The 25244-nt window shown below is 47.0% G+C and overlaps 1 protein-coding gene and 1 pseudogene across 1 annotated transcript; one reads left to right on the forward strand and one right to left on the reverse strand.

Annotated features, from left to right (window-relative positions):
• Nucleotides 1-1048: 1048 nt before the first annotated feature.
• LOC103307514 (mas-related G-protein coupled receptor member H-like) lies at nt 1049-24256 on the forward strand (annotated as a pseudogene).
• LOC101932269 (olfactory receptor 4S2-like) lies at nt 7426-9781 on the reverse strand. Its single transcript, XM_065591726.1, has 2 exons — nt 9668-9781; nt 7426-8616 (listed from the first exon to the last, which is right to left on the reverse strand). Exons 1-2 carry the CDS (start codon nt 9775-9777, stop codon nt 7788-7790), a joined length of 939 nt encoding a protein of 312 aa, XP_065447798.1. The 5' UTR covers nt 9778-9781; the 3' UTR covers nt 7426-7787.
• Nucleotides 24257-25244: the final 988 nt, after the last annotated feature.

The following is a 25244-nucleotide window of genomic DNA, read 5'->3' on the forward strand; positions in this document are numbered from 1 at the left end:
ACTGGGGCTCCCAGACACCACTACACTGTAAATAATAATTTAAAAATCTGTATCCTCCTATAGGTTTCCAACATGCTTATTGCTCTAGTTCTGTACCACTCCACATACAATTCATCCCACCTCCACTTTTCACAAGAACCAGAACCCAGGATTCTTCACTCGCCTAGAAATCTCCAATGGTAGGAACAGAACCCAAGTATCCTAACTCCCCTGAAGCCCCCGCCCCCTTTACCAGCTAGGAGGCCTAGTTCAGTCAGCCCCTGCTCTGATCACTAAACATTACTACTGCCCATGTGCCTGACTTACTTTGCAATCAGCCCTATGCCTCCCCTAGGATCACAACACCTTCTGGGGTGTGAACAACCACACGTGCTGCCAACCTACAGCTATTAATTTGCATGGTCCATCCAGACAGAAGGGCTCCTACCAGGCACTATTTAAAATAAATTACTATGAAGGCGCCTATAAATATAGCAGGCCCTACAATAAACAAATCCTCAAAGCGTCATGTTTCAGAGAAGCAGCTGTGTTAGTCTGTATCCGCAAAAAGAAGAACAGGAGTACTTGTGGCACCTTAGAGACTAAGGTCTCTAAGGTGCCACAAGTACTCCTGTTCTTCTCAAAGCGTCATGCAACTCTACAGCTAAATTCCTAGGGATGCCCCCCCGGCTTTGCTCTAGTTGACTATTCCCTTCATCTGTCTACCTCCTCGTCTATTGGATGGTAGAGTCCAAGTAGGCCGTGGGCCGAGCCACTCTTTGGAGCATTCCATTTGGCTAGAGGGGGGATTATTTTATAAGAAAAATATAATTCCAACGGGAGCGTAGTGCTGGATTAATTATCGCGCCACAATCCAAGGGTAATTCATACTTTATCTCTTAGCATGGAAGCTGGCTCCCCTAGGCGGCTTTTAAATGGAGGCGAGTTTGTGTGGTAGTCCCATCCCCATTTCTCTGGGGTTGGTTCAGTCCTGAAAAGAGTTTGTTATGGGTCAAGATGCGGAGCAGCCCATTTCTAACAGAGAAGCGGGGGTGGGCGGATTATAAAACCTCATTCAGAACAGGGCCCCAAAGACGTAAAACACGGTGGCTTAGGTCTCGTCGGCGCCACGAGAGGGAGGAATCTCCCTGGGAACCGTCTGTAGCCCCCACGGGTGTAAAGCGGTCGAGCCTTTCCCCCCTCCGACGCGCGGGCAGTTGGTTCGGTCCTGTTTGAAGCTGGGCGCGAACGCTCAGTGAACCAACGGCAGCAGTAGTTCCGTGAGGGGGCTCGAGAGCGGCCGGGCAGCCCCCTGTCTAGTCACCACCGCCCGGCCCCGGCCGCTGTCCCTTCCCCACCGCCCGGTCCGGCCCTGGCCGCTGCCCCTTCCCCACCGCCCGGTCTGGCCCCAGCCTCTAAACCACCGCCCGGCCCCGGCCGCTGCCCCTTCCCCACCGCCCGGTCTGGTCCGGCCCTGGCCGCTGCCCCTTCCCCACCGCCCGGTCTGGCCCCAGCCTCTAAACCACCGCCCGGACCCTCCGGGGAAGGTGAGGGGCCACTTCTCCACCCTTCGCTGACTCCCGCTGTCTATCTCAGAGCCCTTCAGGAACCCAGCTTCACTGCCCTCCAGAGAGATGGGCCAGGCAATGTTACCAGATGGGGAGACTGAGGCACAAGGAGGGGAAGGGACTCACCCAAGGTCATGTGGCACGTCAGAGGCAGAGCTGAGAAAAGAACCCAGGAGTCCTGATTCTCTGCTGTATGGCTTTGGCTTCCCAGGGATGGGGCAGGACAATGTCTGGACCAGCAGGGCTGATGGGGGCTGGAGGGTGCCAGGGCTGGAAGCCAAGGGAGAAGTGGGCATCCCAATAACTATGGTCCTGCCATAATAATGAAGAGGCAGGGGTGGGAGCACCCAGAACAGACCCCCCCCCCCTCTGTTCCCAGCAAGGAGTTGGCCATCACCTCTTCCTCCGCTGCTTGGTCTCCTTCTTCAGCCGCTCCAGGTCCTGCTTTGGTGGCCTCTGCCTCCATGGAGACCACGGGGCTGCTGAGCGCCCCCAGGCCTGGGCCTGGAGACGAGCCCAGGGAGTACAGGGGCCTGGAGGAGACCTGCGACAGACTCTGGCGGAGCGACTCGTTCATGGCTTCGCTCTCCAAGAGCTTTGTCCTGGGGATCGGAGGGGCTTTTGGTTACGGAGATCTGCTGCCCTGGGCAGATGTCCAAACACCCCAGGGGAAAAGACACCCCCTTCCCCCAACCTCTACGGAGGGGTGACCGGGAGAGTGTGTGTCTGGAACCTGAACTGCCCTTGCTCAGCTCGGACAAAGGGGCTCAGGGCTCTGCTCCCGGGGAGGGGTGCTGCAGAAGGACATCGCAGGGAAGGAAAGCTGGCATGGCCACCACTAACCATCTGCATGCCTCTTGTGGGAGCAAAGAGTCACAGCAGATGCCACTTCATGGATTTAGTGCCTTCACTTAGATGGCAATGCAGCCCAGGCCACGTCACAAAGGCCCCAGGGCTTCCCACTAGGTGTGAACGCTAACGGGAGAGAAGCAACCCTATGGCCGACAGCCAGTTCTCAACAGCCACGGTGATACGCTGACATGGCAGCCTAAGGGTTAATCTTCAGCAGCGGCTGCGCTAGACACGGTGGGGCACCTCTGTTTTCTAGCATTATGGACGGGGTCTGGATCCTCAGCGGGAGGGGCGTAAATCGGCATTGCTCCAGGGACCCCAGTGGGACAACGCTGATTTTACACCAGCTGAGAATTTGGCCCAGAACGAGCGAGGGGATTCCTGTCTCCAGGGTTGTCAATTTCTCCAGCACGAAATCCACATTTAGGAGCAGCACTAGCTATCAGACTGCATTTCAATGTACCCCTGGGAGGCATTTAAGTCTGGATCAGCCAAGGCTCCAGAGAAAGCTTGGGAGCACAAGGGCCGGACAGGACGCCCTACAGGATGGAGACATTTCCATCTCGAATGTGGGGCTTTTATTTATATTTCAGCAGCACCGAGAGAGACGGGATCAAGGCCCTGTTGTGCCAGGTGCTGCACACACCCGTGAGACGGGCGCTGCCCCAAAGCACCGACAATCTAAATGGTCGCATCAGACCAAAGGCAAGAGAGGGGGAAGTGACTTGCCCGAGGTCATTGGCAGAGCTGCGATGCCAGCCTACTATTTGAACCCAGTGCCCGCGGCACCAGTCACCCAGCCGGGAGCGGCAGAGCCAGAGAGGGAATCTGGGCCTCCAGAGCCCCAGGTCAGCAGCCCCCCCGCTAGCCCGCACTGCCTCTTTGCAGGTCCTCTCAAGCTGCACACGATACGCGGCCCCCCCAGACGGGCGGAAGGAGAGAACGTGACCCACGCCCACCTGAGCTCCTTGATCTCCCGGATGTAGTTCTGGATCAGGGCGCCGATGGCCTCGTTGCCGTCACCTGGAGGGACAGAATTAGGATCACAGACAAGATCAGAAACACCTAGCAGCTGGGCTGCCACTCAGCTGCCCTTGGACCTGAGCTCTGGGGTGGCTGTAATTTTCGTGGGACCGATCCTCATGCCCCACCTCGCATACATGTTCTCCGGAGGTGCCCATCCTCACCTGCCTTGGCCAGTATCAAATTGGCCTCCTGGCTCATCAGGTGGGTGACCCGGCTGTTGATGGCATCAATGGCCTCCTGCATGTTTTGCTAGCTGCTTGCTCACAGCTTGAAACCTTCTCTTAACAGAGACACTTGTTAAAAAAACTTAACACCTCTGCCTTCAGGCAAAGAGAAAGAAGATCTGCATCTACCTTTGCAGCTAAAAAGGAGAAAAAAAATCTTACTGGCTTTTGGTTTAAAATGATCCCACCGCTCTGCCACCATGTCAAGGTTCCTTCCCCACTCTGAACTCTAGGGTACAGATGTGGGGACCTGCATGAGAACCTCTAAGCTTAACTATCAGCTTAGATCTGGTTTTGCTGCCACCACCCAAATTATTTGAGTCATTTGAGAAACTGTCTACCTCCCCTCCCCCAGAATATTTCCCTCCCAAGTACTATAACCCTTTCCTGGGTAGCCTTGAGAGACTTTTTCACCAATTTCCTGGTGAACACTGTTCCAAACCCTTGGGTCTTAAAACAAGGAGAAATTAACCATTCCCCCTCCTTTCCCCCACCAATTCCTGGTGAGTCCAGATCCAACCCCTTGGATCTTAAAACAAGGAAAAATCAATCAGGTTCTTAAAAAGAAGGCTTTTAATTAAAGAAAGAAAGAGGTAAAAAATCATCTCTGTAAAATCAGGATGGAAAATAACTTTACAGGGTAATCAGATTCAAAGAGCCCAGAGGAACCCCCTCTAGCCTTAGGTTCAAAGTTACAGCAAACAGAGGTAAACCCTCTAGCAAAAGGAACATTTACAATTTGAGAAAACAAAGATAAACTAACACGCCTTGCCTGGCTGTTACTTACAAGTTTGAAATATGAGAGACTTGTTCAGAAAGATTTGGAGAGCATGGATTCATGTCTGGTCCCTCTTAGTCCCAAGAGCGAACAACCCCCAAAACAAAGAGCACAAATGCCTTCCCTCCTCAAGACTTGAAAGTATCTTGTCCCCTTATTGGTCCTTTGGGTCAGGTGTCAGCCAGGTTACCTGAGCTTCTTAAACCTTTACAGGTAAAAGGATTTTGGTGTCTCTGGCCAGGAGGGATTTTATAGTATTGTATGCAGGAGGGTTGTTACCCTTCCCTTTATAGTTGTGACACAGGCCAGTAAGCCTAACTTCATTACCACACAAATTGGTTGAAACTATAGTAAAGAACAGAATTGTCAGACACACAGATAAACACAATATATTGGGGAAGAGTCAACGTAGCTTTTGTTAAGGGAAATCATGCCTCAGCAATCTATTAGAATTCTTTGAAGTAGTCAACAGGCAGGTGGATAAGGATGATCTAGTTGTTATAGTGTACTTGAACTTTTAGAAAGCCTTTGACAAGATCCCACACCAAAGGCTCGAAAGCAAAGTAAGCAATCATGGGATAAGAGGGATGGTCCTCTCCTAGATCAGAACTGGTTAAAAGATAAAAAAACAATTAAATTTAGGAATAAATGGTTACTTTTCACAATGGAGAGAGGTAAATAGCAGAGTCCCCCAACGATCTGTACTGTTCAACAGATTCATAAATGATCTGAAAAAAGGGGTAGGTGGCAAGTGAGGTGGCAAAATTTGCAGATGATAGAAAAATTCTCAAGATAATTAAGTCCAAAGCTGACTCTGAAGAGTTACAAAGAGACCTCACAAAACTGGGTAACTGGGCAACAAAATGGCAGATGAAATTCAATGTTGATAAGTGCAAAGCAATGCACATTGGAAAACAATCCCAACTATACATACAAAATAATGGGGTCTAGATTAGCTGTTGCCACCCAAGAAAGAGATCTTGGAGTCATTGTGGATAGTTGTTTGAAAACATCCACTCAATGTGCAGTGGCAGTCAAAAAAAAAGATAATGTTGGGAATCATTAGGAAAGACAGAAAATAATATATTGCCTCTATATAAATCCATGGTACACCCACATCTCTAAAACTGCGTGCAGATGTGGTCACCCCATCTCAAAAAAGAATATCGGAATTGGGAAAGGTTCAGAAAGGGGCAAGAAAAATTATTAGAGGTATGGAACAGCTTCCATATGAGGAGAGATTAATAAGACTGGAACTTTTCAGTTTGGAAAAGAGACGACTGGCGGGGGAGGGGGAGAATATGATATAGGTCTATGAATCATGACTGGTGTGGAGAAAGTAAATTTATTAAGTGTTATTTACTGCTCATAACACAAGAACTAGGGGTCAAAGGAAATTAATAGGCAGCAGGTTTAAAATAAAGAAAAGGAAGGATTTCTTCATACAACACACAGTGAACCTCTGGAACTGTTTGCCTAAGGATGTTGTGAAGGCCAAGACTATAACAGGGTTAAAAAAACAACTAGATACATTTATGGAGAATAGGTACATCAATAACTATTAGCCAGGATAGGCAGGGATGGTTTCCCTACCCTTTGTTTGCCAGAAGCTGGGAATGGGCCACAGAGGATGGATCACTTGATTCCCTGTTCTGTTCATTCCCTCTGAAGTACCTGGCATTGGCCACTATTGGAAGACAGAATACTGGGCTAGATGGACCATTGGTCTGATCCACTATGGCCGTTCTTACTGGTAAAGTTTCAAACTTTTTTTCCAAAATTGCTCCCGTGCTCCATTTTTCTCAATAGGACTGAAACCACAAGTTGCCCTCAGTTAAGATGGCCAGGACTGCTCCACAGCCTTTGCAGATGGCCATGAGGTTGTCCCTAGTAAAATGGCCTCTGCCTCCCTTTCATTCCAAGGGGACAGAAGCCAGCCTACTCTCAAGAAAGATGGCTGCTTCCCTTTTGTGCTAAAAATCTCCATTAATATCTGGTTAGTTTCATTCTCTTTTAAAATTATCATGGCTTTACAACAACAGGATACAATATAAAATGGTATATTATCAGGCAAGGACAGAAGAATCCCATGCATGGCTACAGGCTGGGGACTGACTGGCTAAGCAGAAAAGGACCTGGGGATTACAGTGGACAAGAAGCTAGATATGACTCAACAGTGTGCCCTTATTCCAAGAAGGCTAGCAGCATACCTGGCTGCATTAGCAGAAGCATTGCCAGCAGATCGAGAGAAGTGATTATTCCCCTCTATTCAGCACTGGTCAGACCACATGGGGAGTATTGCGTCCAGTTCTGGGCCCCCCACTACAGAAAGGATGTGGACAAATTGGAAAGAGTCCAGCAGAGGGCAATGAAAATGATTAGGGGGCTGGGGCACTTGACTTATGAGGAGAGGCGAAGGTAACTGGGCTTATTTAGTCTGAAGAAGTGAAGAGTGAGGGGGGATTTGATATCAACCTTCAACTACCTGAAGGGGGGTTCCAAAGAGGATAGAGCTAGGCTGTTCTCAGTGGTGGCAGATGACAGAACAAGGAGCAATGGTCTCAAGTTGCATTGTGGGAGGTCTAGGTTGGATATTAGGAAACACTATTTCACTAGAAGGGTGGTAAAGTAATGGGATGGGTTACCCAGGGAAGTGGTGGAATCTCCATCCTTAGAGGTTTTTAAGGCCCAGCTTGACAAAGCTGGGATGATTTAGTTGGTGTTGGTCCTGCTTTGAGCAGGGGGTTGGACTAGATGACCTCCTGAGGTCTCTTCTAACCATAATCTGTGATTCTATGTCAGCTGTTGGTTTTCCACTGGGTGGAATAAATTAGTGTATATATAGAGAAACATTCTATTAAAAAGAAGTTGAGGTGGAGAGGGCAGAATTGTGGCTGACTGGATGGTGTACTTGAACTGTGCTTTTCCTATTTTTATTTTATCATTGTATTCTTTATTCATATAGCGGTAACAGCTACAAGTCCCACCATGGGCCAGAGCCCCAATTTCAAAGGTGCTGTACAGACACAGAACAAAAAGACAGCCACTGCTCCAAAGAGCTTACAATCTAAGTAAAATGTGGTTAATGTTTGAGTCTTTTAAATGTTCACCATCACAGAATGATTCCCAGGGTATCCATTATTTATTAATTAGAAATTTAGTGTCTGAATAATCTTACCAATATGAACATTTAAAATAGAACCATTGCAGTCACTGAAAGAGGTTTGTCAGTATTCTGCATTCATGAAAAAACAAGAGGAATGTTCACTGATGAACTGAAAGCAAGACATAAATATTTTTTTAAAATCTCTCATGAATATTATCATTTTCCTCCTGGTTTGTATAACACAATTCTGCATGTCACCCTATTGATTTCCCATCTGACATCACTTTTCTGCTCCATAATTTTCTCATGGCACTTTTCACCTCCTCATTTCTTAGTGTGTAGATCAGCGGATTCAGCATGGGGGTGATAACGGTGTAGAACACAGCAACCATCTTGTCCTCTGATAAGTGGCTAGAAGGTCGGATGTAGGTGAACGTGCAAGGCCCAAAAAATAAAATCACTACAGCAATATGGGAGCCACAGGTGGAGAGAGCTTTACGACGCCCTTCAGAAGAATGTGTCCTTAAGGAGATTAAAATCACAATGTAGGATATAACCAAGAGAAGGAAACAACCCAAAGCAATCATCCCACTATTAGCAACAACTATGATGCCGACAACATAGGTGTCGGCACAAGCCAGTTGTAGCAAAGGGTGAACATCACAGAAATAATGGTCAATCTCATTGGGCCCACAGAAGGGTAACTGGGTGGTTATAAGAGTCTGTACCATGGAATGCACAAAGCCCCCTACCCATGAGGCCACCACCATCTGGCCACATACACGCCTGGTCATGATGGTTGTGTAGTGGAGGGGTTTGCAGATTGCAATGTAGCGATCGTAGGCCATCACTGTGAGGATGAAGATCTCAGTGCAACCAAAGAAATGGACTCCGAACAGCTGTGCTATGCAGCCAATGAAGGAGATTATTTTTTTCTCAGTGAGGAAGTCTGCAATCACTTTAGGGGCTGTGACAGAAGAGTAGCAGATGTCTACAAAGGATAGGTAACTCAGGAAGAAATACATGGGTGAGTTCAGATGCTGACTGCTAACTATAGTGAGAACAATGAGGAGGTTTCCAATGGTAGGGTTACCATATTTCAGCAAGCAAAAAAGAGGACGGGAGGAGCCCCGCCCCTGCCCCTCCCACTTCCCGCCCCCCCAGAACCCCCAACCCTCCCCCCGTTCCTTGTCCCCTGACTGCCCCCTCCTGGGACCCCTGCCCCTAACTGCCCCCCAGGACTCCACTCCCTATCTAAGCCTCCCTGCCTCTTGTCCCCTGACTGCCCCAACCCTTATCCACACCCCCACCCCCAGACAGACCCCTGGGACTCCCACGCCCCATCCAACCACTCCCCACCCCCTGACACCCCCCCCCAGAACTCCCAACCCATCTAAACCCCTCTGCTCCCTGTCCCCTGACTGCTCCGATCCCTCTCCCCACTCCTGCCCCCTGACAGCTCCCCCCCAGAACTCCCAGCCCCCCACCCCCCCGCTCCTTGTCCCCTGACTGCCCCCTCCTGGGACCCCTGCTCCTAACTGCCCTCCAGAACCCCACCCCCTACCTAAGACTCCCTGTTCCTTGTCCCCTAACTGCCCCCTCCTAAGACCCCCCCCAACTGCCCCCCAGGACCCTACCCCCTACCTGTACCCTGACTGCCCAAAACTTTCTCCACTCCCCCCAAAAAGCACCCCCCTGAATTCCCGACCCCCCCCCCGTTTCTTGACTGCCCCCTCCAGAACCTCCCTGCCCCTTCTCCTGCTCCCTGGCCCCCTTACCCTGCTGCTCAGAACAGGGTGTTGGGCTCTGTGCGAGCCGAGCCGGACACGTGGCTGCGCTCCCCAGCGCAACACACAACCCGGTCCCTGGCCCTGCACAGTGCTGCCGGAGCGGGCTGCAGGGGAGAGCTGCCGGCTCAGAATGCAGGGCGGATCCGGCTCCTCTACAGCTGCTCCGGAGTCCAGCCCGGGACTTTCCTGCAGCCCTCCCAGCCGCTCGCTCTGCTCTGCCGGGGGAGGGGGGAAATCCCGGACATTTTGAGTGCTTTACAAATTCCCCCCGGACGCTATTTTTAGCACAAAAAGGAGGACATGTCCGGGTAAATCCGGACGAATGGTAACCCTAGTTTCCAAGAACAATGCTTATATAGAAGCATAAAAACAGCACAAAACACATTTTCTGCAGCTTCTGATTCTGGGAGAGGCCCAAGAGGACAAATTCAGTCACACTGCTTATATTCGCCATGTGCTCTGGTTAAGTGGTGGCTGAGTGATATGGAGCTAATTTACCTGCCAAAATAAAGGAATTATATCATTAATGCACATATATTGACCAATTATTACATTAATGTCAAGCTTATCTACCCAGAGGTAGATATTGACCAAGGTGAAGGTAAGATCAAGATTATCTAAACAAGCAATCAATTTTTCTTTCCACTAAAATCAAGCTGTTCAGTTTTCACCAATGTCAGTAGGATTCTGACCAGACTGATGTGTCAAGGTGCTTGGATGGAGTGGGGGCAGGGGGAAGTCGTTAGAGTTCGATGAGGCCCACTCACCCTAAAAATCACTGCTTCACCCCTGAGTGGCTGAATGGTCATTTTAATAGAACTCAGGTTTTTCTGATTTTCACCCAAATCAAGTGAATAGTATCCGTTCATGCCTAGACCATTCCCTGAAATTTTGTAATTAATTGGATGTGATTTTCAGAGCTTATTGCTTTACAGAACAACAAAGTTTATTGAGTCATGTCTAGGGCCACTCTTTGCTCAGTCAACTGTTTAACAATGTATTATTTTACTATGGTACTATGGGAGCCAAGTATCTGAACACCTCACAATTTTTAAGTTGCTTATTCTCACAACACCCCCAGGAGGTAGGGAAGTTATATCAACTTCCTTTTAGAAGATAGGGCCTGAAGCACAGAGACTTAGGGCTTGTCTCCACAGTGGGGTAATGAGCACATACAGGAGTGTGATTTTTAAAGAGCACTAATGTCTTACCCATTAGTTGGTCCATGTAGCAGCTGATTGTGTGCAATAACAGTTCCCTAGTGTACTTTCGCATATTGATTTGTTTAAGATCACACAGCGTATCTGTGATAGAGCACAAAACCAAACCCAACTTTTCTGGGTCACCAGCAAGTGGTCTAGCTACTGGGCCATCCTTCCGCATTGACGTAGCTTCAAGATCTGCCCCTCTAATTTTTGTAGGAGAGTTAATAAAAGTAACCTATGAGTTCAAACATCTCATGCATGGGTCCAGTATTCAGTAAAATCAGTGGAAAGACTCCCATTGATTTCAATGGGCTTTGGAGCAGGAAATCAAGTTCTCTATGACAATGTTTGGAGGGTAGTTTAGACTATATGAACAAGAAATAACAGAGGCCAAATCATCCACACACACCCCAAGATTGATGGGTGAAGCATCCCACCCTTCCCTTATAGAAGAAGGTGTTAAGCTGTCTTTGCTGCATTGTTTCCCTTTCTCTGCATACTTCAAGGGCTGGAATTCACGTAAGGGGAGGGGATAAGGAGTGGGTAGGCCTACGTAGATAGAGTGAGGGATACAGATCATCCCCTCTTGGCTCAGCAGAGATTAGGTAGAAAGATTTATACAGGCTGGGGCTATGCTACCTGTTCTGCTGCCCCCATGCATTATAGAGAGGCCCCATTGAGGGATGCCCAGGGTCAGCCCTGGCCAGGGAGTGCATGTTTCCATGTGCACTTAATGTGAAATACAAGAGTGCTTGGATTTGGGATGCACTTATTAGCATTTTTACATAATGTAATTTCTCACCTTGACAACTGACCCTAGTACAGAATTCCAAAGAGAGGGCCAGAGCCCCAGCTGGTGTCAATCAGCTTTGCTACATGGAAGTCAATGGGGCAGAGCAATAGAGTTCCATAGAAAACAATGGGCCTGACTTCCAGCTGGTAGAAATTGGCATTCCATTGACATCAAACTAGCTCCTTTGATTTACACCAGCTTTGGTTCTGGCCCATACTTTTTTGGCCTTGTGTTCCAAAATATTTTAAAATCTTCCAAGCCATAGGAAATATTCAACATATCCTTGAGGAAGAGCACCCCTCTGTTATTATGGATTCATTTATTTATTTATTTATTGCCTTCCCCACTCTATAGCTAGCAGTAGGCCTGCCTCCATCTAACAAACAAGTTAGTATAAAGAAATGACCATTGAGCCATTCATACTGCATGCACCAGTTCAATGTACTGAATCTGACCATTTGTGCATGCAAAAGAAAATCAGATAATTGCATGTACACATTGGTACTGATCTATGCAATCACTGCATCTGCACATAGGCTTGGATAGCTCATCATTACATGGGGCTTTGAAAAATGTCATTGTTAAATGAATATTTCCTAATTTAAAATAATTAATGTCCAGCAGGAAGTGAACTGAGACCACCAATGCCTTTCATACAGACAAGTGAACAGACATTTGGGGAGGGTGAAGTCAGCCATCTTACTCAAATCACTGTAGTTTTGGAAATAGCGTGTGGTTGGAGCAAGAAAACTGATGAAACGAAGATTCTGTTTTCAAGAACACACCTTCTTATTAGTAACAGCAGGGGATTGAAACACAGGAAATAGAGGAGAGAAGGCGTTTTTTTTAAAGTGGGATTCTTTCAGAATGCCATGAGGGATCAGTGCTTCTTTCAAAATAATTGTTATGATCAGTGATGTACATGCTCGTTTCATTTCTGTTGCCATGCTCTAACTACAGCCTGCTTCTTATTACTTAATGCCTTTTGTTCAGGCCAGCATCCAGGGTGTCCTAGACATCAAAGAGCAAAATCCAGACCTTTCTTTGAGAAAGTGATCCCATCAGAGACACTTCCATCCTGATAAAGCTAATGCATCAATGAACAAGTTAAAGGGACAGCATCAAATTGATATGTAATCCACTAACAAACAAGTTCAATATAGACATAGACCCTGCCCCTGTGTTCCCAGCCATATGGGGAGGGGGGTATGATCATTTTTGTCTTTTTTTTTTAAATGTTTTTCTCACCCCGCTTGCTGTGTGAAGAGACCCACACAGAAACATTGAGAGAAACTGACTAAGACCTTGTTTTCATTGGAAAGATTTAACAGTTATAAAGATATAGATATAACCCACCCCACCCCCAGAGTGGACACTCCTAGTCCTTGTCTACATGCAAAAACTTGTGATGCTTTCACTATCCCAGTATAAAGTAGTACAATCCCCAGCATGGATTCAGTTATACCAGTACAAGAGTGGCTATATCACTATGGGTATGTCTACACTACAAAATTAGTTCGAATTTATAGAAGCCGGTTTTATTGAAATCGGTTGTATACAGCCGATTGTGTGTGTCCACACAATAAAATGCTCTAGGTGCTCTAGTCGGCGGACCGCGTCCACAGTACGAGGCTAGCGTCGACTTCCGGAGCATTGCACTATGGGTAGCTATCCCACAGCTATCCCACAGTTCCCGCAGTCTCCGCCGCCCCTTGGAATTCTGGGTTGAGATCCCAATGCCTGGATGATGCAAAACAGTGTCGCGGGCGGTTCTGGGTACATGTCGTCAGGCCCCTCCCTCCCCCGTCACAGCAACGGCAGACAATAGATTCGCACCTTTTTACCTGGGTTACCTGGGTTACCTGTGCAGACAACATGGAGCCCGCTGAGCTCACCGTCACCATATGTCCTCTGGGTGCCGGCAGACGTGGGACTGCAGTGGGACTGGGGGGGGAGGGATAGCTCAGTGGTTTGAGCATTGGCCTGCTAAACCCAGGGTTGTGAGTTCAATCCTTGAGGGGGCCACTTAGGGATCTGGGGCAAAATCAGTACTTGGTCCTGCTAGTGAAGGCAGGGGGCTGGACTTGATGACCTTTCAAGGTCCCTTCCAGTTCTAGGAGATGGGATATCTCCATTAATTAATTAATTTATTTATTTATTTATTGCTACACAGCAGCAGCTGCTAACTGCCTTTTGGCGGTAGACGGTGCAGTAGACTGGTAGCCTTCATCGGCGATCTGGGTGCTGGCAGCCGTGGGGCTTGCCTTTTGGCAGTAAATGGTGTATTACGACTGTTAGCCGTCCTATTACAAGTCGGGTCATCGCACATTAGCAGAGTCTTCCCCGAGCAGCCGATCATGCAATAGGCCTGAAGACCATCGTCATACACCGCCCCGTATTTGCTGCCAAGCACCCAGAAAGATGCCGAGGGCTATCAGTCACGCTGCACCGTCGTCTTAAGATGTAAAAAATAGATTTGCTCTGTATTCATTTGCTTCCCCCTCCCTCCGTCAAATCAATGGCCTGCTAAGCCCAGGGTTTTCAGTTTAATCTTTGGGGGGACCATTCTGTGTGACAGTTGTTTGTGTTTCTCCCTGATGCACAGCCACCTTTCTTGATTTTAATTCCCTGTACCTGTACCTGTACGCCATGTCGTCACTCGGCCCGCCCTCCCTCCTTCCCCTAGTCCGTCAGATACTACGTTTGCGCCACAGCTCATAGAGCCGAGAAGCGCCTTTCGCGCCTTTTCTTTGAATTCTGGGTTGAGATCCCAATGCCCGGATGATGCAAAACAGTGTCGCGGGCGGTTCTGGGTACATGTCGTCAGGCCCCTCCCCCCTCGTCACAGCAACGGCAGACAATAGATTCGCGCCTTTTTACCTGGGTTACCTGTGCAGACAACATACCACGGCAAGCATGGAGCCCGCTCAGCTCAGCTGAGCTCACCGTCACCATATGTCCTCTGGGTGCCGGCAGACGTGGGACTGCATTGCTACACAGCAGCAGCTGCTAACTGCCTTTTGGCGGTAGACGGTGTAGCATGAGTGATAGCCATGGGGCTGGCAGCCGTAGGGCTGCATTGCACCAGCCCCTTGCCAGGCGATGGTATATTGTGACTGGTACCCATCGTCGTCGTACTGGTGTGGCTGTCAATCATGGCCACCTGGGCAGACATGCTACTGTTTCGATGATGATGGTTACCAGTCGTAATATACTATTTTCTGCCAATTGCCCAATATTGTCTGCTAAGCACCCAGAAGAGGCCGAGGGCGATGCTGGGTGCTGGCGGACGTGGGTCTGGCAGAAGTGAGGCTGCATTGCTACACAGCAGCAGCCCCTTGCCTTTTGGCAGATGATGGTATATTATGATTGGTACCCATCGTCATCGTACTGGAGAGGCTATCACTCATGCTGCACCGTCGGCTGCCAGCTTAAGATGTAAAAAATAGATTTGTTCTGTATTCATTTGCTTCCCCTTCCTCCATGAAATCAATGGCCTGCTAAGCCCACGGTTTTCAGTTTAATCTTTGGGGGGACCATTCTGTGTGACGGTTGTTTGTGTTTCTCCCTGTTCCTGTACCTGTACGCCATGTCGTCACTCGGCCCTCCCTCCCTCCCTCCTTCTCCTGGTCCATCAGATACTACTTTCGCGCCTTTTTTCAGACCAGGCGCCATAGCTAGCACTGGGATCATGGAGCCCGCTCAGATCACCGCGGCAATTATGAACACTATGAACACCACGCGCATTGTCCTGGAGTATATGCAGAGCCTCCCTGTCCAGTGCAGAGAAGGCATTTCTCTGACAGGATCCAGCAGGGACTGTGCGTCAGATGCAGCACAGGAGCTGACAGGGAAATTTTTAGTGTCTTGACAACAGATTATTTATCAAAGAACTTTTACAAGAAGATCCTATGGGGAGAATTGCAATTAGTGACAAACTGGCACTGAGATTCTAAAGTGGATCCATTCCAGTCCAGCTCCCATAAACATTCAGTTAAGCCACCAGGGAGTAGAGGGAAGTAAGGTAAGGGTTTGGTGGATGGATTCTGTGTTCTTTGCCATCTTTGAGGGAGGGATAGCTCAGTGGTTTGAGCATTGGCTTGCTAAACCCAGGGTTCTGAGTTCAATCCTTGAGGGGGCCACTTAGGGATCTGGGGCAAAAATCTGTCTGGGAATTGGTCCTGCTTTGAGCAGGTGGTTGGACTAGATGACCCCCTGAGGTCCCTTCCAACCATGATATTCTATGATTAGCAATACATGGATGTTCTCTTTCTCTCTTCCATTTTCCACCCCGTCTTTCTCCTATCATTCCCTTTCCATCTATGATTGACACCCACTCCCAATTTCTCTTTCCTTCACCACCCCTCTCTCCATCTCTCTCTGTGTTTAACTGTCTCTCTGCCTCTGCATCCAGGCTGGTCCCCACTTGTCAGCCTTTCTCCATTGTAGCCCATAGGATTACTTTGTTAGCTATTATATCCTACTAATCCAGCCAGCTGTATCAAATAATGTTTCTCTTTCTGAATTAATCCATTTTATTCTTATATTTTATCAGTATTAATTCCTATGAATTTAAGATGTATTGAGGCATATGATATGTGTTTCCTAATAATTATACATAGAAGAAGTTTTGCTGAAATGCAAGAAGCCTATCGGCCTGTATCCGGTAAGATCCTCTAAATAGCTAAAAGTATAATCAGTTAAGAGTAAGTTTGGCACAGATAGGAATGGTCCCTGAACTTTGGGGAACCAAAGGGGGAACTATACACAACACTGAACAGGTTTATCTGGTGTCTGCAACCAGTTGGTAACCGCAGGGTATACCACAAACCTGGAAGTCGCCAAGAGAGCCTAGGTTGGCAGTTTTTGGAGTGAGAGAATCCTTATTAATATATAGAGAGTAAGAGTCATAATCCACTAACCTATAGGATAAGAGTACCCATAAATTTCTTAGGGTACAGAAATAAGATTTGGGTATAGTAGGTTGGGCCTGAATTACATAGTGTCAGGATCCTATAAAATACCTTGTACAAAAGAGGCTTGTAGCTCTTTCTTTTATTTTATCTACCTATCACTCTATCTTTTATCATGCTATCAGCTCAGCTTGTGTAGTATAGTATAACTACTCAACATTCCTAACTATTGGGGAAGCCAGCACCATCGTGTTATCAGGCATGCCAGGAGTAAGGCTGGTCCTTCACCTCTTATTACCAGGCCCTCAAGGAAGGGTGTGAGTATGTTAAGTTAAGGTACTTGTAATAGGAATGTTACCACCAGGAGTTTTGGAATTATTTTACTGTTTTGCAGTTATAAGTTTCATAACATTTATTATTCTTTTGTTAATCTCAGTAAAGTTTTTGTCAATTTGGTATTGTCCTCAGTGTAAATGTTTTTGCCAAGCACCCTGAGAGTCCTCTCCCGGTATAGAACTCTGAGTTCTTGGACCCTGTAGTCTGAATTGGACAAGAACCTACAAATCTTATGGCTCGCCACTGATCGCATCTGACCAGAACAACTAACCTATAAAATTCAGGTCAACACCATGTCTCTCTCTGTCCCTAGCATCTCCCAAGGCCATTATTGCTCTGGATATCTCAGTCATTGAGATCTGGTTGTACCAGGAAGGCCAGGATGATCAGTGAAACACAGTGCTGGGGGTGTCCGAAGCACTAATTCCCCTCTTTCTGCTCTCTGCTAACAGGTGTGTGTGAGAAATGGGGAGAAGGAGAGACTGGCATCCCTCAGCAGAAGTTTCATGATGACTGAGCCGAGCACAGCGTCTCTACCCCCAATAGAGCCCAGCCTGGAAAATGAAATCAAATATAATGAGACTGATTTCAAAACAGACCATTTAACTGCAGTGATCATTGACAGTGTCACTCTGCTCCTCTGCCTGGTCAGGCTGGTGGGGAACGGGAACGTGCTCTGGTTCCTTGGCTTCCACATTAAGAGGAACCCCTTCACCGTCTACATCCTCAACCTGGCTGCTGCTGACTTTGGCTGCCTCCTCTGCTTGGCTGTTTGACATTATAAATTGTGAGTAAAATTTATTTTCTCTTAGGTTAGACTAATCTTACTCAATGAAGTCACTTAACATGCTGGTTCTGTTCATGTACAGCACCAGCCTATACTTCCTGATGGCCATCAGCACTGAGCAGTGTGTCTATCTGCTTCCCCATCTGGTACTGATGCCACTGCCCAAAGCACTTGTCTGCCATTGTCTGTACCCTGCTCTGGGCTCTCTCCTGCCTGCTCACTGGACTGGAAGCTTTTGTTTGTGTTTTGAATTCCTTTGCAAATTGTATCATGATGCTCACTCCACCCTCTGTTACAAATTTCCTGATATTCGCTTCCATCATGGTTCTATCCAGTCTGACCCTGTTCATCAAGGGCCGAAGTAGCTCCCAGCAATGTCAGCCAGGGAAGCTCTACATTGTTATCCTGCTCACAGTCCTCTTCTTCCTCCTCTTTGCTGTTCCCCACAGTATTGTCACCTTCCTCCAGAATTTTGATTATGATTTAAATCTCATCACTACCACTTTCCTGTTGGCCTCTCTCAACAGCAGCATCAACCCAGTTATTTACTTTTTTGTTGGGAGCTACAGCAGTCAGCAATTCAGGGGATTTGTCAAATTTGCACTCTAAAGGAATTTTGAACATAAGGCAGAAGGAAAGGGGGTCCTTCAGTGAAGACACAATGGTGATAGCCACTTAATACCCTATTATGGGCTGGAGGTTTCTCTAGAATAGAGGTTCTCAGCCCACGGGCCGCTTCCAGCCCAATTAGCATACAGCTGAGGCCCACATGACAGCCTCAGGATTGTGCAGATAGTATACATATAGTATGTGTGGATACAGCCCACATAACACAGAGCGGCATATGTGGTCCCCAATGGTAAGTGGGTCGAGAACCACTGATCTAGAATGATCATAAAATCAAAGTAATTAGAGATGAGAAAGTTCCCATCATTCTATTCCCCTGTGTTCTGTGTATCTAGAAAGGACTGTCATAATCACTCAGGGCCTAATGCTGGTGCCGTTGAAATCGGAGGCAAAATTTCATTTGAATTTAATAGGAACAGGATCGGGGCCATACAATTCATTGTTGTAATAAGGAATTCATAGAGAATGCAAAAGTCACTGGTAAGAGCTGTTTAGCATAGCGTGACACAGCTTCTGACATCACCCTAGTTAAAGCAAGTCTTGTCAGAGCGGAAGACTATTTGCCAGATAAGAATATGAGTATTGTAATTCTCTTGTATTTTGTGAATGTGCCTTTGGCCAAAATCCAGAGACATCAATTAGGAAAGCTATACACCACTATCCTGCTCACCATCCTCTTCTTTCTCAACTTTGCCATTTACCTCAGGCTCTGGAGCTTCCTCCAGTATTTTAATTATTCTTTTCTCCATGCTGAGATATGTCACATGCTGGCCTCTGCACTTTGCACTTGACATTATTGAATTTCATCTCGTTGATTTCAGACCAATTCTCCATTTTGTCAGTCATTTTGAATTCTAATCCTGTCCTCCAAAGTGTCAGAATAATGTTGCTGAAGAAATGCCATGCGTCAGTGATTTATCGTTCTTTTAAACGTGCAGATTTGTGGTTTGCAGAGACTGAGTTACAATTCCATCTTGGGACTTTAATACTTTTCATAGGGAGGGAGAGCTACAGACCATTCCTTAGACATGGATGGTACAAATGGCTCAATCTTGCCATTTTCATTTACATCCATATTTTCAATCCATTAATTCATTCATTTTCAAAGATGCTGATTACTTACATCTCCCACTGCAGTCAGTGGTAGCAGCGGGTGCCCACAATTTCTGAAATCATACTATTATGGGCAAAGAGATGTTGTTGATCTTAATACAGTTCAAGTAATCTTACATACGGTACAAAATGCTGTGGCCCAGATTCTCAGGTAGTGTAAATTGGAAAAGCTCCTTTGGCTTCAGTGAAGTAGTCTGATTACACCAGCTGAGGATCTAGCCCCATACTTCAAATCACTTCACATTAAATATTCACCTTTTTAGCAGCCTCAACCCAGTTATTTACTTCCTAGTTGGGAGATCCAGGAAGTGGCGATTCAGGGGGTCCCTCCAGGTCACGCTCCAGAGGGTCTTGGTAAATCAGGCTGATCATAGAGAGGATGGAGACAGCACAGGGCAGAGCCCAGAGATGGCAACTTAAATCCTACAGCACCCATCCTGGGAGACCCAGTTCTGGGGATGGAGATTTCCCTAGATCCCAGAATCAAAGAACTTCAATATGAAAAAGGCCTTTTAGGCCACCTACTTGCAGCATAGTAGCCTATGTAGTTCCCTGTAGTACATCCCTCAAATTAAGATAATAATGTCCCAATGTAAATCACCCCAGCAAGCTCTATTGCAGCAAGACGGCCCCATGAAATGTCTAATATCCCAGTATCTTCTTCTCTGGACTCTCCTTTATATAAGTTTGGTTTTGGAAACAGAACCACTATTCAAGCTAGAAACAAAAACTAGTATGTGAGTTTAATGTAATCCACTAATAAACCCTGGCACCACACAGCCATGTATCACATCCCACATATTCTCCCAAAGGTAGCATTGTACTTTGCTCTCTGTATCTAACAGATGTTTGAGATCAATAAACACAAGCAACATCTCTGGGCTTCCCTTGATCCTCATCCACACATTTGTAAAATGCTTCCCAATCTTTCTGGCTGCTATCCTTCTCTCGCAACACTTCCTCTGGGAGGTGGGGCCATGGGATAGCATTGCCATTTAGATGCCATCCTTTCTGTCTGCATCACGTTTACTCTCATGGGCAAATATCTTGGCAGTGCCATTCACCACCAGAGTTTTTCATAGAGCTACTTGAAATGTTTGTTTTTAATTTCAGGGGCAATGAGGGGGCAGGGCAAAAAATGTTCATTTTGTTTGCAATTTTTCCCCATTTTTTTTTTCAATTTTTCAGCAAAATAATTTCTACATGAAACAACATTTTAAGGACTTTCCTTTCTCCCCCCCCCCCCTCCTTTTCTAGTGGTGGGGGGAAAGGGATTTTTTTTTTTTTTTAATTTAAGGTGAACAATAGAAGAAACCCTGAAAAACAAAGTTCTTTTTAGTTTGTTTCATTTAGGAAAATATCCTCCAAAAAAATCTCAACAGAAATGTTGAATCCATCAAAAAAAGCATTGGCCATGTACAATAATTTTATACAAACAATATTTTTTGCCAACTCTGGTACTCTGGAGAGAGGAAGGCCCTTCCTACAAGCAGAATGTGACCCTCAGTGAACCATGGAATTCAGTAAAGGCAAACTAGTACAGGCTGATGGAAATATAGTATTGGAGAGGGAGGCTTGGCTTGTGGCTAAGGGCCTTGCCTAGACTCAGATCTTTTTTCATTTCCTGGATCCATCACAGTCCTTGAGCAAGTCACTTAGTTTCTTTGTACCTCAGTTTCCCCATCAGTAAAACTGAGATAATAATTAGGGTTACCATATTTAACAAATAAAAAAAGAGGACCCTCCACGGGGCCCTGGCCCCACCCATTTCCCACCCCCAGCCCTGCCCCAACTCCACCCCTTCCCCGCCTCAACCCCGCCCCCTCCTCCCTCCCACTCCCAGCCATGCGACAAGGTCTGCCCGAGCGCTACCGGGTTCATGGTTTGCCGGGCAGCCTCCAGACCCTGCGCCCCCGGCCAGCGCTTCCCCAGCGCAGCTGGAGCCCAGGAGGGGAAGCGCCCAGCCGGGGGTGCAGGGTCTGGAGGCTGCCTGGCAAACCATGAAGCCGGTAGCGCTCGGGCTTCGGGCAGCCCCCATGCCTCCGGACCCTGCGCCCCCGGCCGGGCACTTCCCCTCCTGGGCTCCGGCGGTGCAGGGTCCGGAGGTATGGGGGCTGCCCAAAGCCTGTAGCACTCGGCTCTTAAACAGAGCCGAAGAGTCAGGGGAGGAGCAGAGCAGCCGTGGGAGGGGAAGTGCCCGGCCGGCATTTTCCTGGACATGTTCGGCTTTTTGGCAGTTCCCCCCGGACGGGGGTTTGATTGCCGAAAAGCCGGACATGTCCGGGAAAAGCCGGACGTATAGTAACCCTAATAATAATCCTTCCTTTGTTTTAGGAATGTGCATTGTCAGCCGTTTCCAAGGCAAAAATTGTGAGCAACTAAGGATAGAAACTAATGTTATACAGCTCTGAAAACGTGAGCTTTTCATTGATGTATGTGTCCCTGTTTCTAGCACTGGTGATTTATGAAATATTAGCCCTTAATGAACTTGTGACGGGTTGGATCACAGAAACCCCCTTGGGGCTGCCAACTCATGTGCCAAGACTACTTCTGCCCCTGCTTTCCCTGCCAGCGTGGGACTCCAGCACCCTGTCTTGTTGAGCCAGACACGCCAGCCTGCTCCAACAGAGACCCAGAGTCGGAACCACATGCCCCAAAGCTGCAGACTTAACTGAAAGCAACTTAAGAAGTGTTCCTGTCTTTAACACTCAGATGCCCAACTCCCAATGGGGTTCAAACCCCAAATAAATCCGTTTTACCCTGTATAAAGCTTTACCCTGTATAAAGCCGTTTTACCCTGTATAAAGCTCATAAATTGTTCGCCCTCTATAACACTGATAGAGAGATATGCACAGCTGTTTTCCCCGCCCCAGGTATTAACACATACTCTGGATTAATTAATAAGTTAAAAAGTGATTTTATTAAATACAGAAAGTAGGATTTAAGTGGTTCCAAGTACAGTACAGACCCGTTTATGCGCGGCTGTCGGGAGTCAAGCTGTCACGACTGCATGTTAATGGACCGCGGGTTAAGAGGGCCATGCTGAAATATCTTAAGATATCTATACTGTATATACATGTATAATTATCTAGGATTACATACGTATTCACAGCGTCCCAAATACTGCAGGCCTATCTGTTAACGGCGCTTTGCAAGAATATAAATTCAAATGTGTAATCTAATAAAAACATTATTACTACTACACGGGGTGAAAGTAACTCAGGACACTTACCAGTATGGGGCGGGGGCGGCTCTGGCCCCCAGAAGGGGTGGGGCCTCAGGTGGAAGGGGCGGGGCTGGGGTCAGCATCCCCCAGCCAGCTCTTCCAGGCACCTGATCCATGCCACCCAGGGTTCCAGTGATGATTTAAAGGGCCTGGGGCTCTGGACACCGCTGCTGCAGTAGCGGTGTCCGGAACCCCAGGCCCTTTTAAATTGCCGGCCCCGGGGCAGCTGCTCCCTTTGCCCCCCCCCACCCATCGGGGGCTGAGGGGGGGGCAAAAGGGCCAGGACCTTAAAGCGCTGCAGGGTCCTTTGCCGCGGCAGCACTTTAACGTTGCTATCCCTCCCCCCCCATCATCAGTAAAGATGTACAAAACGTTTCCGTCCGGCACTTCCTGTCGATTTCTATGTCAGTGAGTTAGTGAGCTATAGAGCAAGTTCTGTAGCACGTGTTAACGAGTCTCACGTGTTAAATAGGTAGCATTGGGAGGCATGGCGCTACCACACGTTAAGCAGATTCATGCATAAACGGGTCTGTACTTTAATAGCAGACAGAACAAAGTGAATTACAAAGCAAAATAAAATAAAACCCGCAAGTCTAAGCCTAGTACAGTAATAAAACTGAATTCAGATAAAATCTCACCCTCAGAGATGTTTCCATAAATTTCTTTCACAGACTGGGCGCCTTCCTAGTCTAGGCACAATCCTTTCCCCTGGTACAGCCCTTGTTCCAGCTCAGGTGGTAGCTAGGGGATTTCTCCCTCTTTGTTCTGTTCCATCCACTTATATATCTTTTGCATAAGGCGGGAATCCTTTGTCCCTCTCTAGGTTTCTACCCCTCCTTCTCAATGGAACAGCACCAGGTTAAAGATGGATTCCAGTTCAGGTGACATGATCACATGTCACCGTAAGACATTGCCCACTTGCCAGCACACACATATGCAGGAAGATTTAAAGTAAAACAGAGCCATCTATAGTCAATTGTCCTGGTTAATGGGAGCCATCAAGATTCCAAACCACCATTAATGGCCCACACTTTGCATAACTACAATAGGACCTCAGAGTTATATTTCATATTTCTAATTTCAGATACAAGAGTGATACATTTATACAAATAGGATGACCACACTCAGTAAATTATAAACTTTGTAATGATACCTTACAAGAGACCTTTTGCATGAAGCATATTTTAGTTATATTATATTCACACTCATCAGCATACTTTCATAAACTCATATCGAGTGCAACGTCACAGAACTTTCTCTATTTTCTTTTAACCTTTTGTAACCAGTTCCTGACACACAGGTTCTAAACACAGCTCTGCTGATGCCCCTCAAACCCAATCCCCTGCTATTGCAGACATGGGCTCCCCACCACACACCGTTCTGCCAGTGTCCCTCAATTGTGACCCACATCCCTCTCCGACCCCAGCACTGGGTTCCACCCATATCAACTATGCCAATGCCCCTCAATCCCAACGTACAGCACCCCTGCAATCCCAGTTCTGCCCCCGTTCTGATTATGCCTCTTAACACCAACCCACAGCTCTGCCCAGTTTTCCCAGCCCTGGCCTCCCCTCAGACACACAGTTCTGCCTGCTCCTGAATCCTGATTCTCAGCCCCCTGCTCTTCCAGTCTTAGATTCTCTCTTTTTCTCCTAAATGCTGATTACAGCTGGTTGAAACTTGGAATTTCTATTTCCCAGGAAATACAAACATTTCAAAATCCCTGAGAAACAGAAATCCTGAAAAAAATTCTGTTTTGGAAATTATGTCCAAATGTCATCTGTTCCATTACAACACAAATAGGATACCTTTTTATCCTAGGAAGTAAGATAAGCTGTTTCAATTTGTAGTAAGCAGGAGCTGTCCTTCATCTTTAAAAAAAAGAGACTATTCTATTATGACCTGACTTAATATGATATGGACATGTTGCACAATGTACTATTGTTAATGCCATGTCATGATACATTGTAAAAATAAAAATAAAAAACAAAATACGTTTATAAATGACATTTTCATTGTAAAGCAAAATTTTGACATTTTTCCACAAGGAAAATGTGTCTTCTGGGGAAAATTTGTTTTGACTGGAATTTTCATTAAAATTGATACAATTTTGCAAAAACTAAGTTTCCTCAGAACAATATTTTCTGATAGAAAACTATTTCAACAAAAATTTCCAACTGGTTCTAATCAGGACAATGCTCTGAACCAGTATGTCAAAGTTCTGTGTTTCTATCAAGCAGACATTCCTGAGGCTTTGCTGCCACTGTGTGACCATTTCTTTTCTTGCACTTAAAGGAGCATAACAACTTTCCCATTAAAGCTGAGCTGTGCTTTCTGTGTATGTCTACACTATGAAATTAGGTTGATTGAATATAAGTTGATTTTTTAGAAATCGATTTGATACAGTCGATTGTGTGTGTCCCCACTTAAGACCATTAAGTTGGCGGAGTGCGTCTACAGTGCCAAGGCTAGTGTCGACTTTCGGAGCGTTGCACTGTGGATCGCTATCCCACAGTTCCCGCAGTCTTCGCCGCCCATTAGAATTCTGGGTTGAGCTCCCAATGCCTGATGGGGCAAAAACATTGTCGCGTGTGGTTCTGGGTACATGTCATCAGCCCCCTCCCCCCCCCCCATGAAAGCAACAGCAAAGAATCGTTTCTCGTCTTTTTTCCTGGGTTACCTGTGCAGACGACATACCACGGCAAGCATGGAGCCCACTCAGCTCACTGTCCCCATACGTCTCCTGGGTGCTGCTGGCACATGCGGTACTGCAGTGCTACACAGCAGCAGCTCCTTGCCTTTGCAAGTTAGCAAAGATGGTTAGCAGCCGTATTGTACCGTCTGCTGCTGTCTCCTGGTTCCTCCTGGGCGGCCTCAGTGAGGTCGGTCGGGGGCTCCTGGGCAGACATGAGTGCTCCTGG

The sequence above is a fragment of the Chrysemys picta genome, chromosome 4 (genome assembly GCF_011386835.1).
Source record: "Chrysemys picta bellii isolate R12L10 chromosome 4, ASM1138683v2, whole genome shotgun sequence".
Lineage (NCBI taxonomy): Eukaryota > Metazoa > Chordata > Testudines > Emydidae > Chrysemys > Chrysemys picta.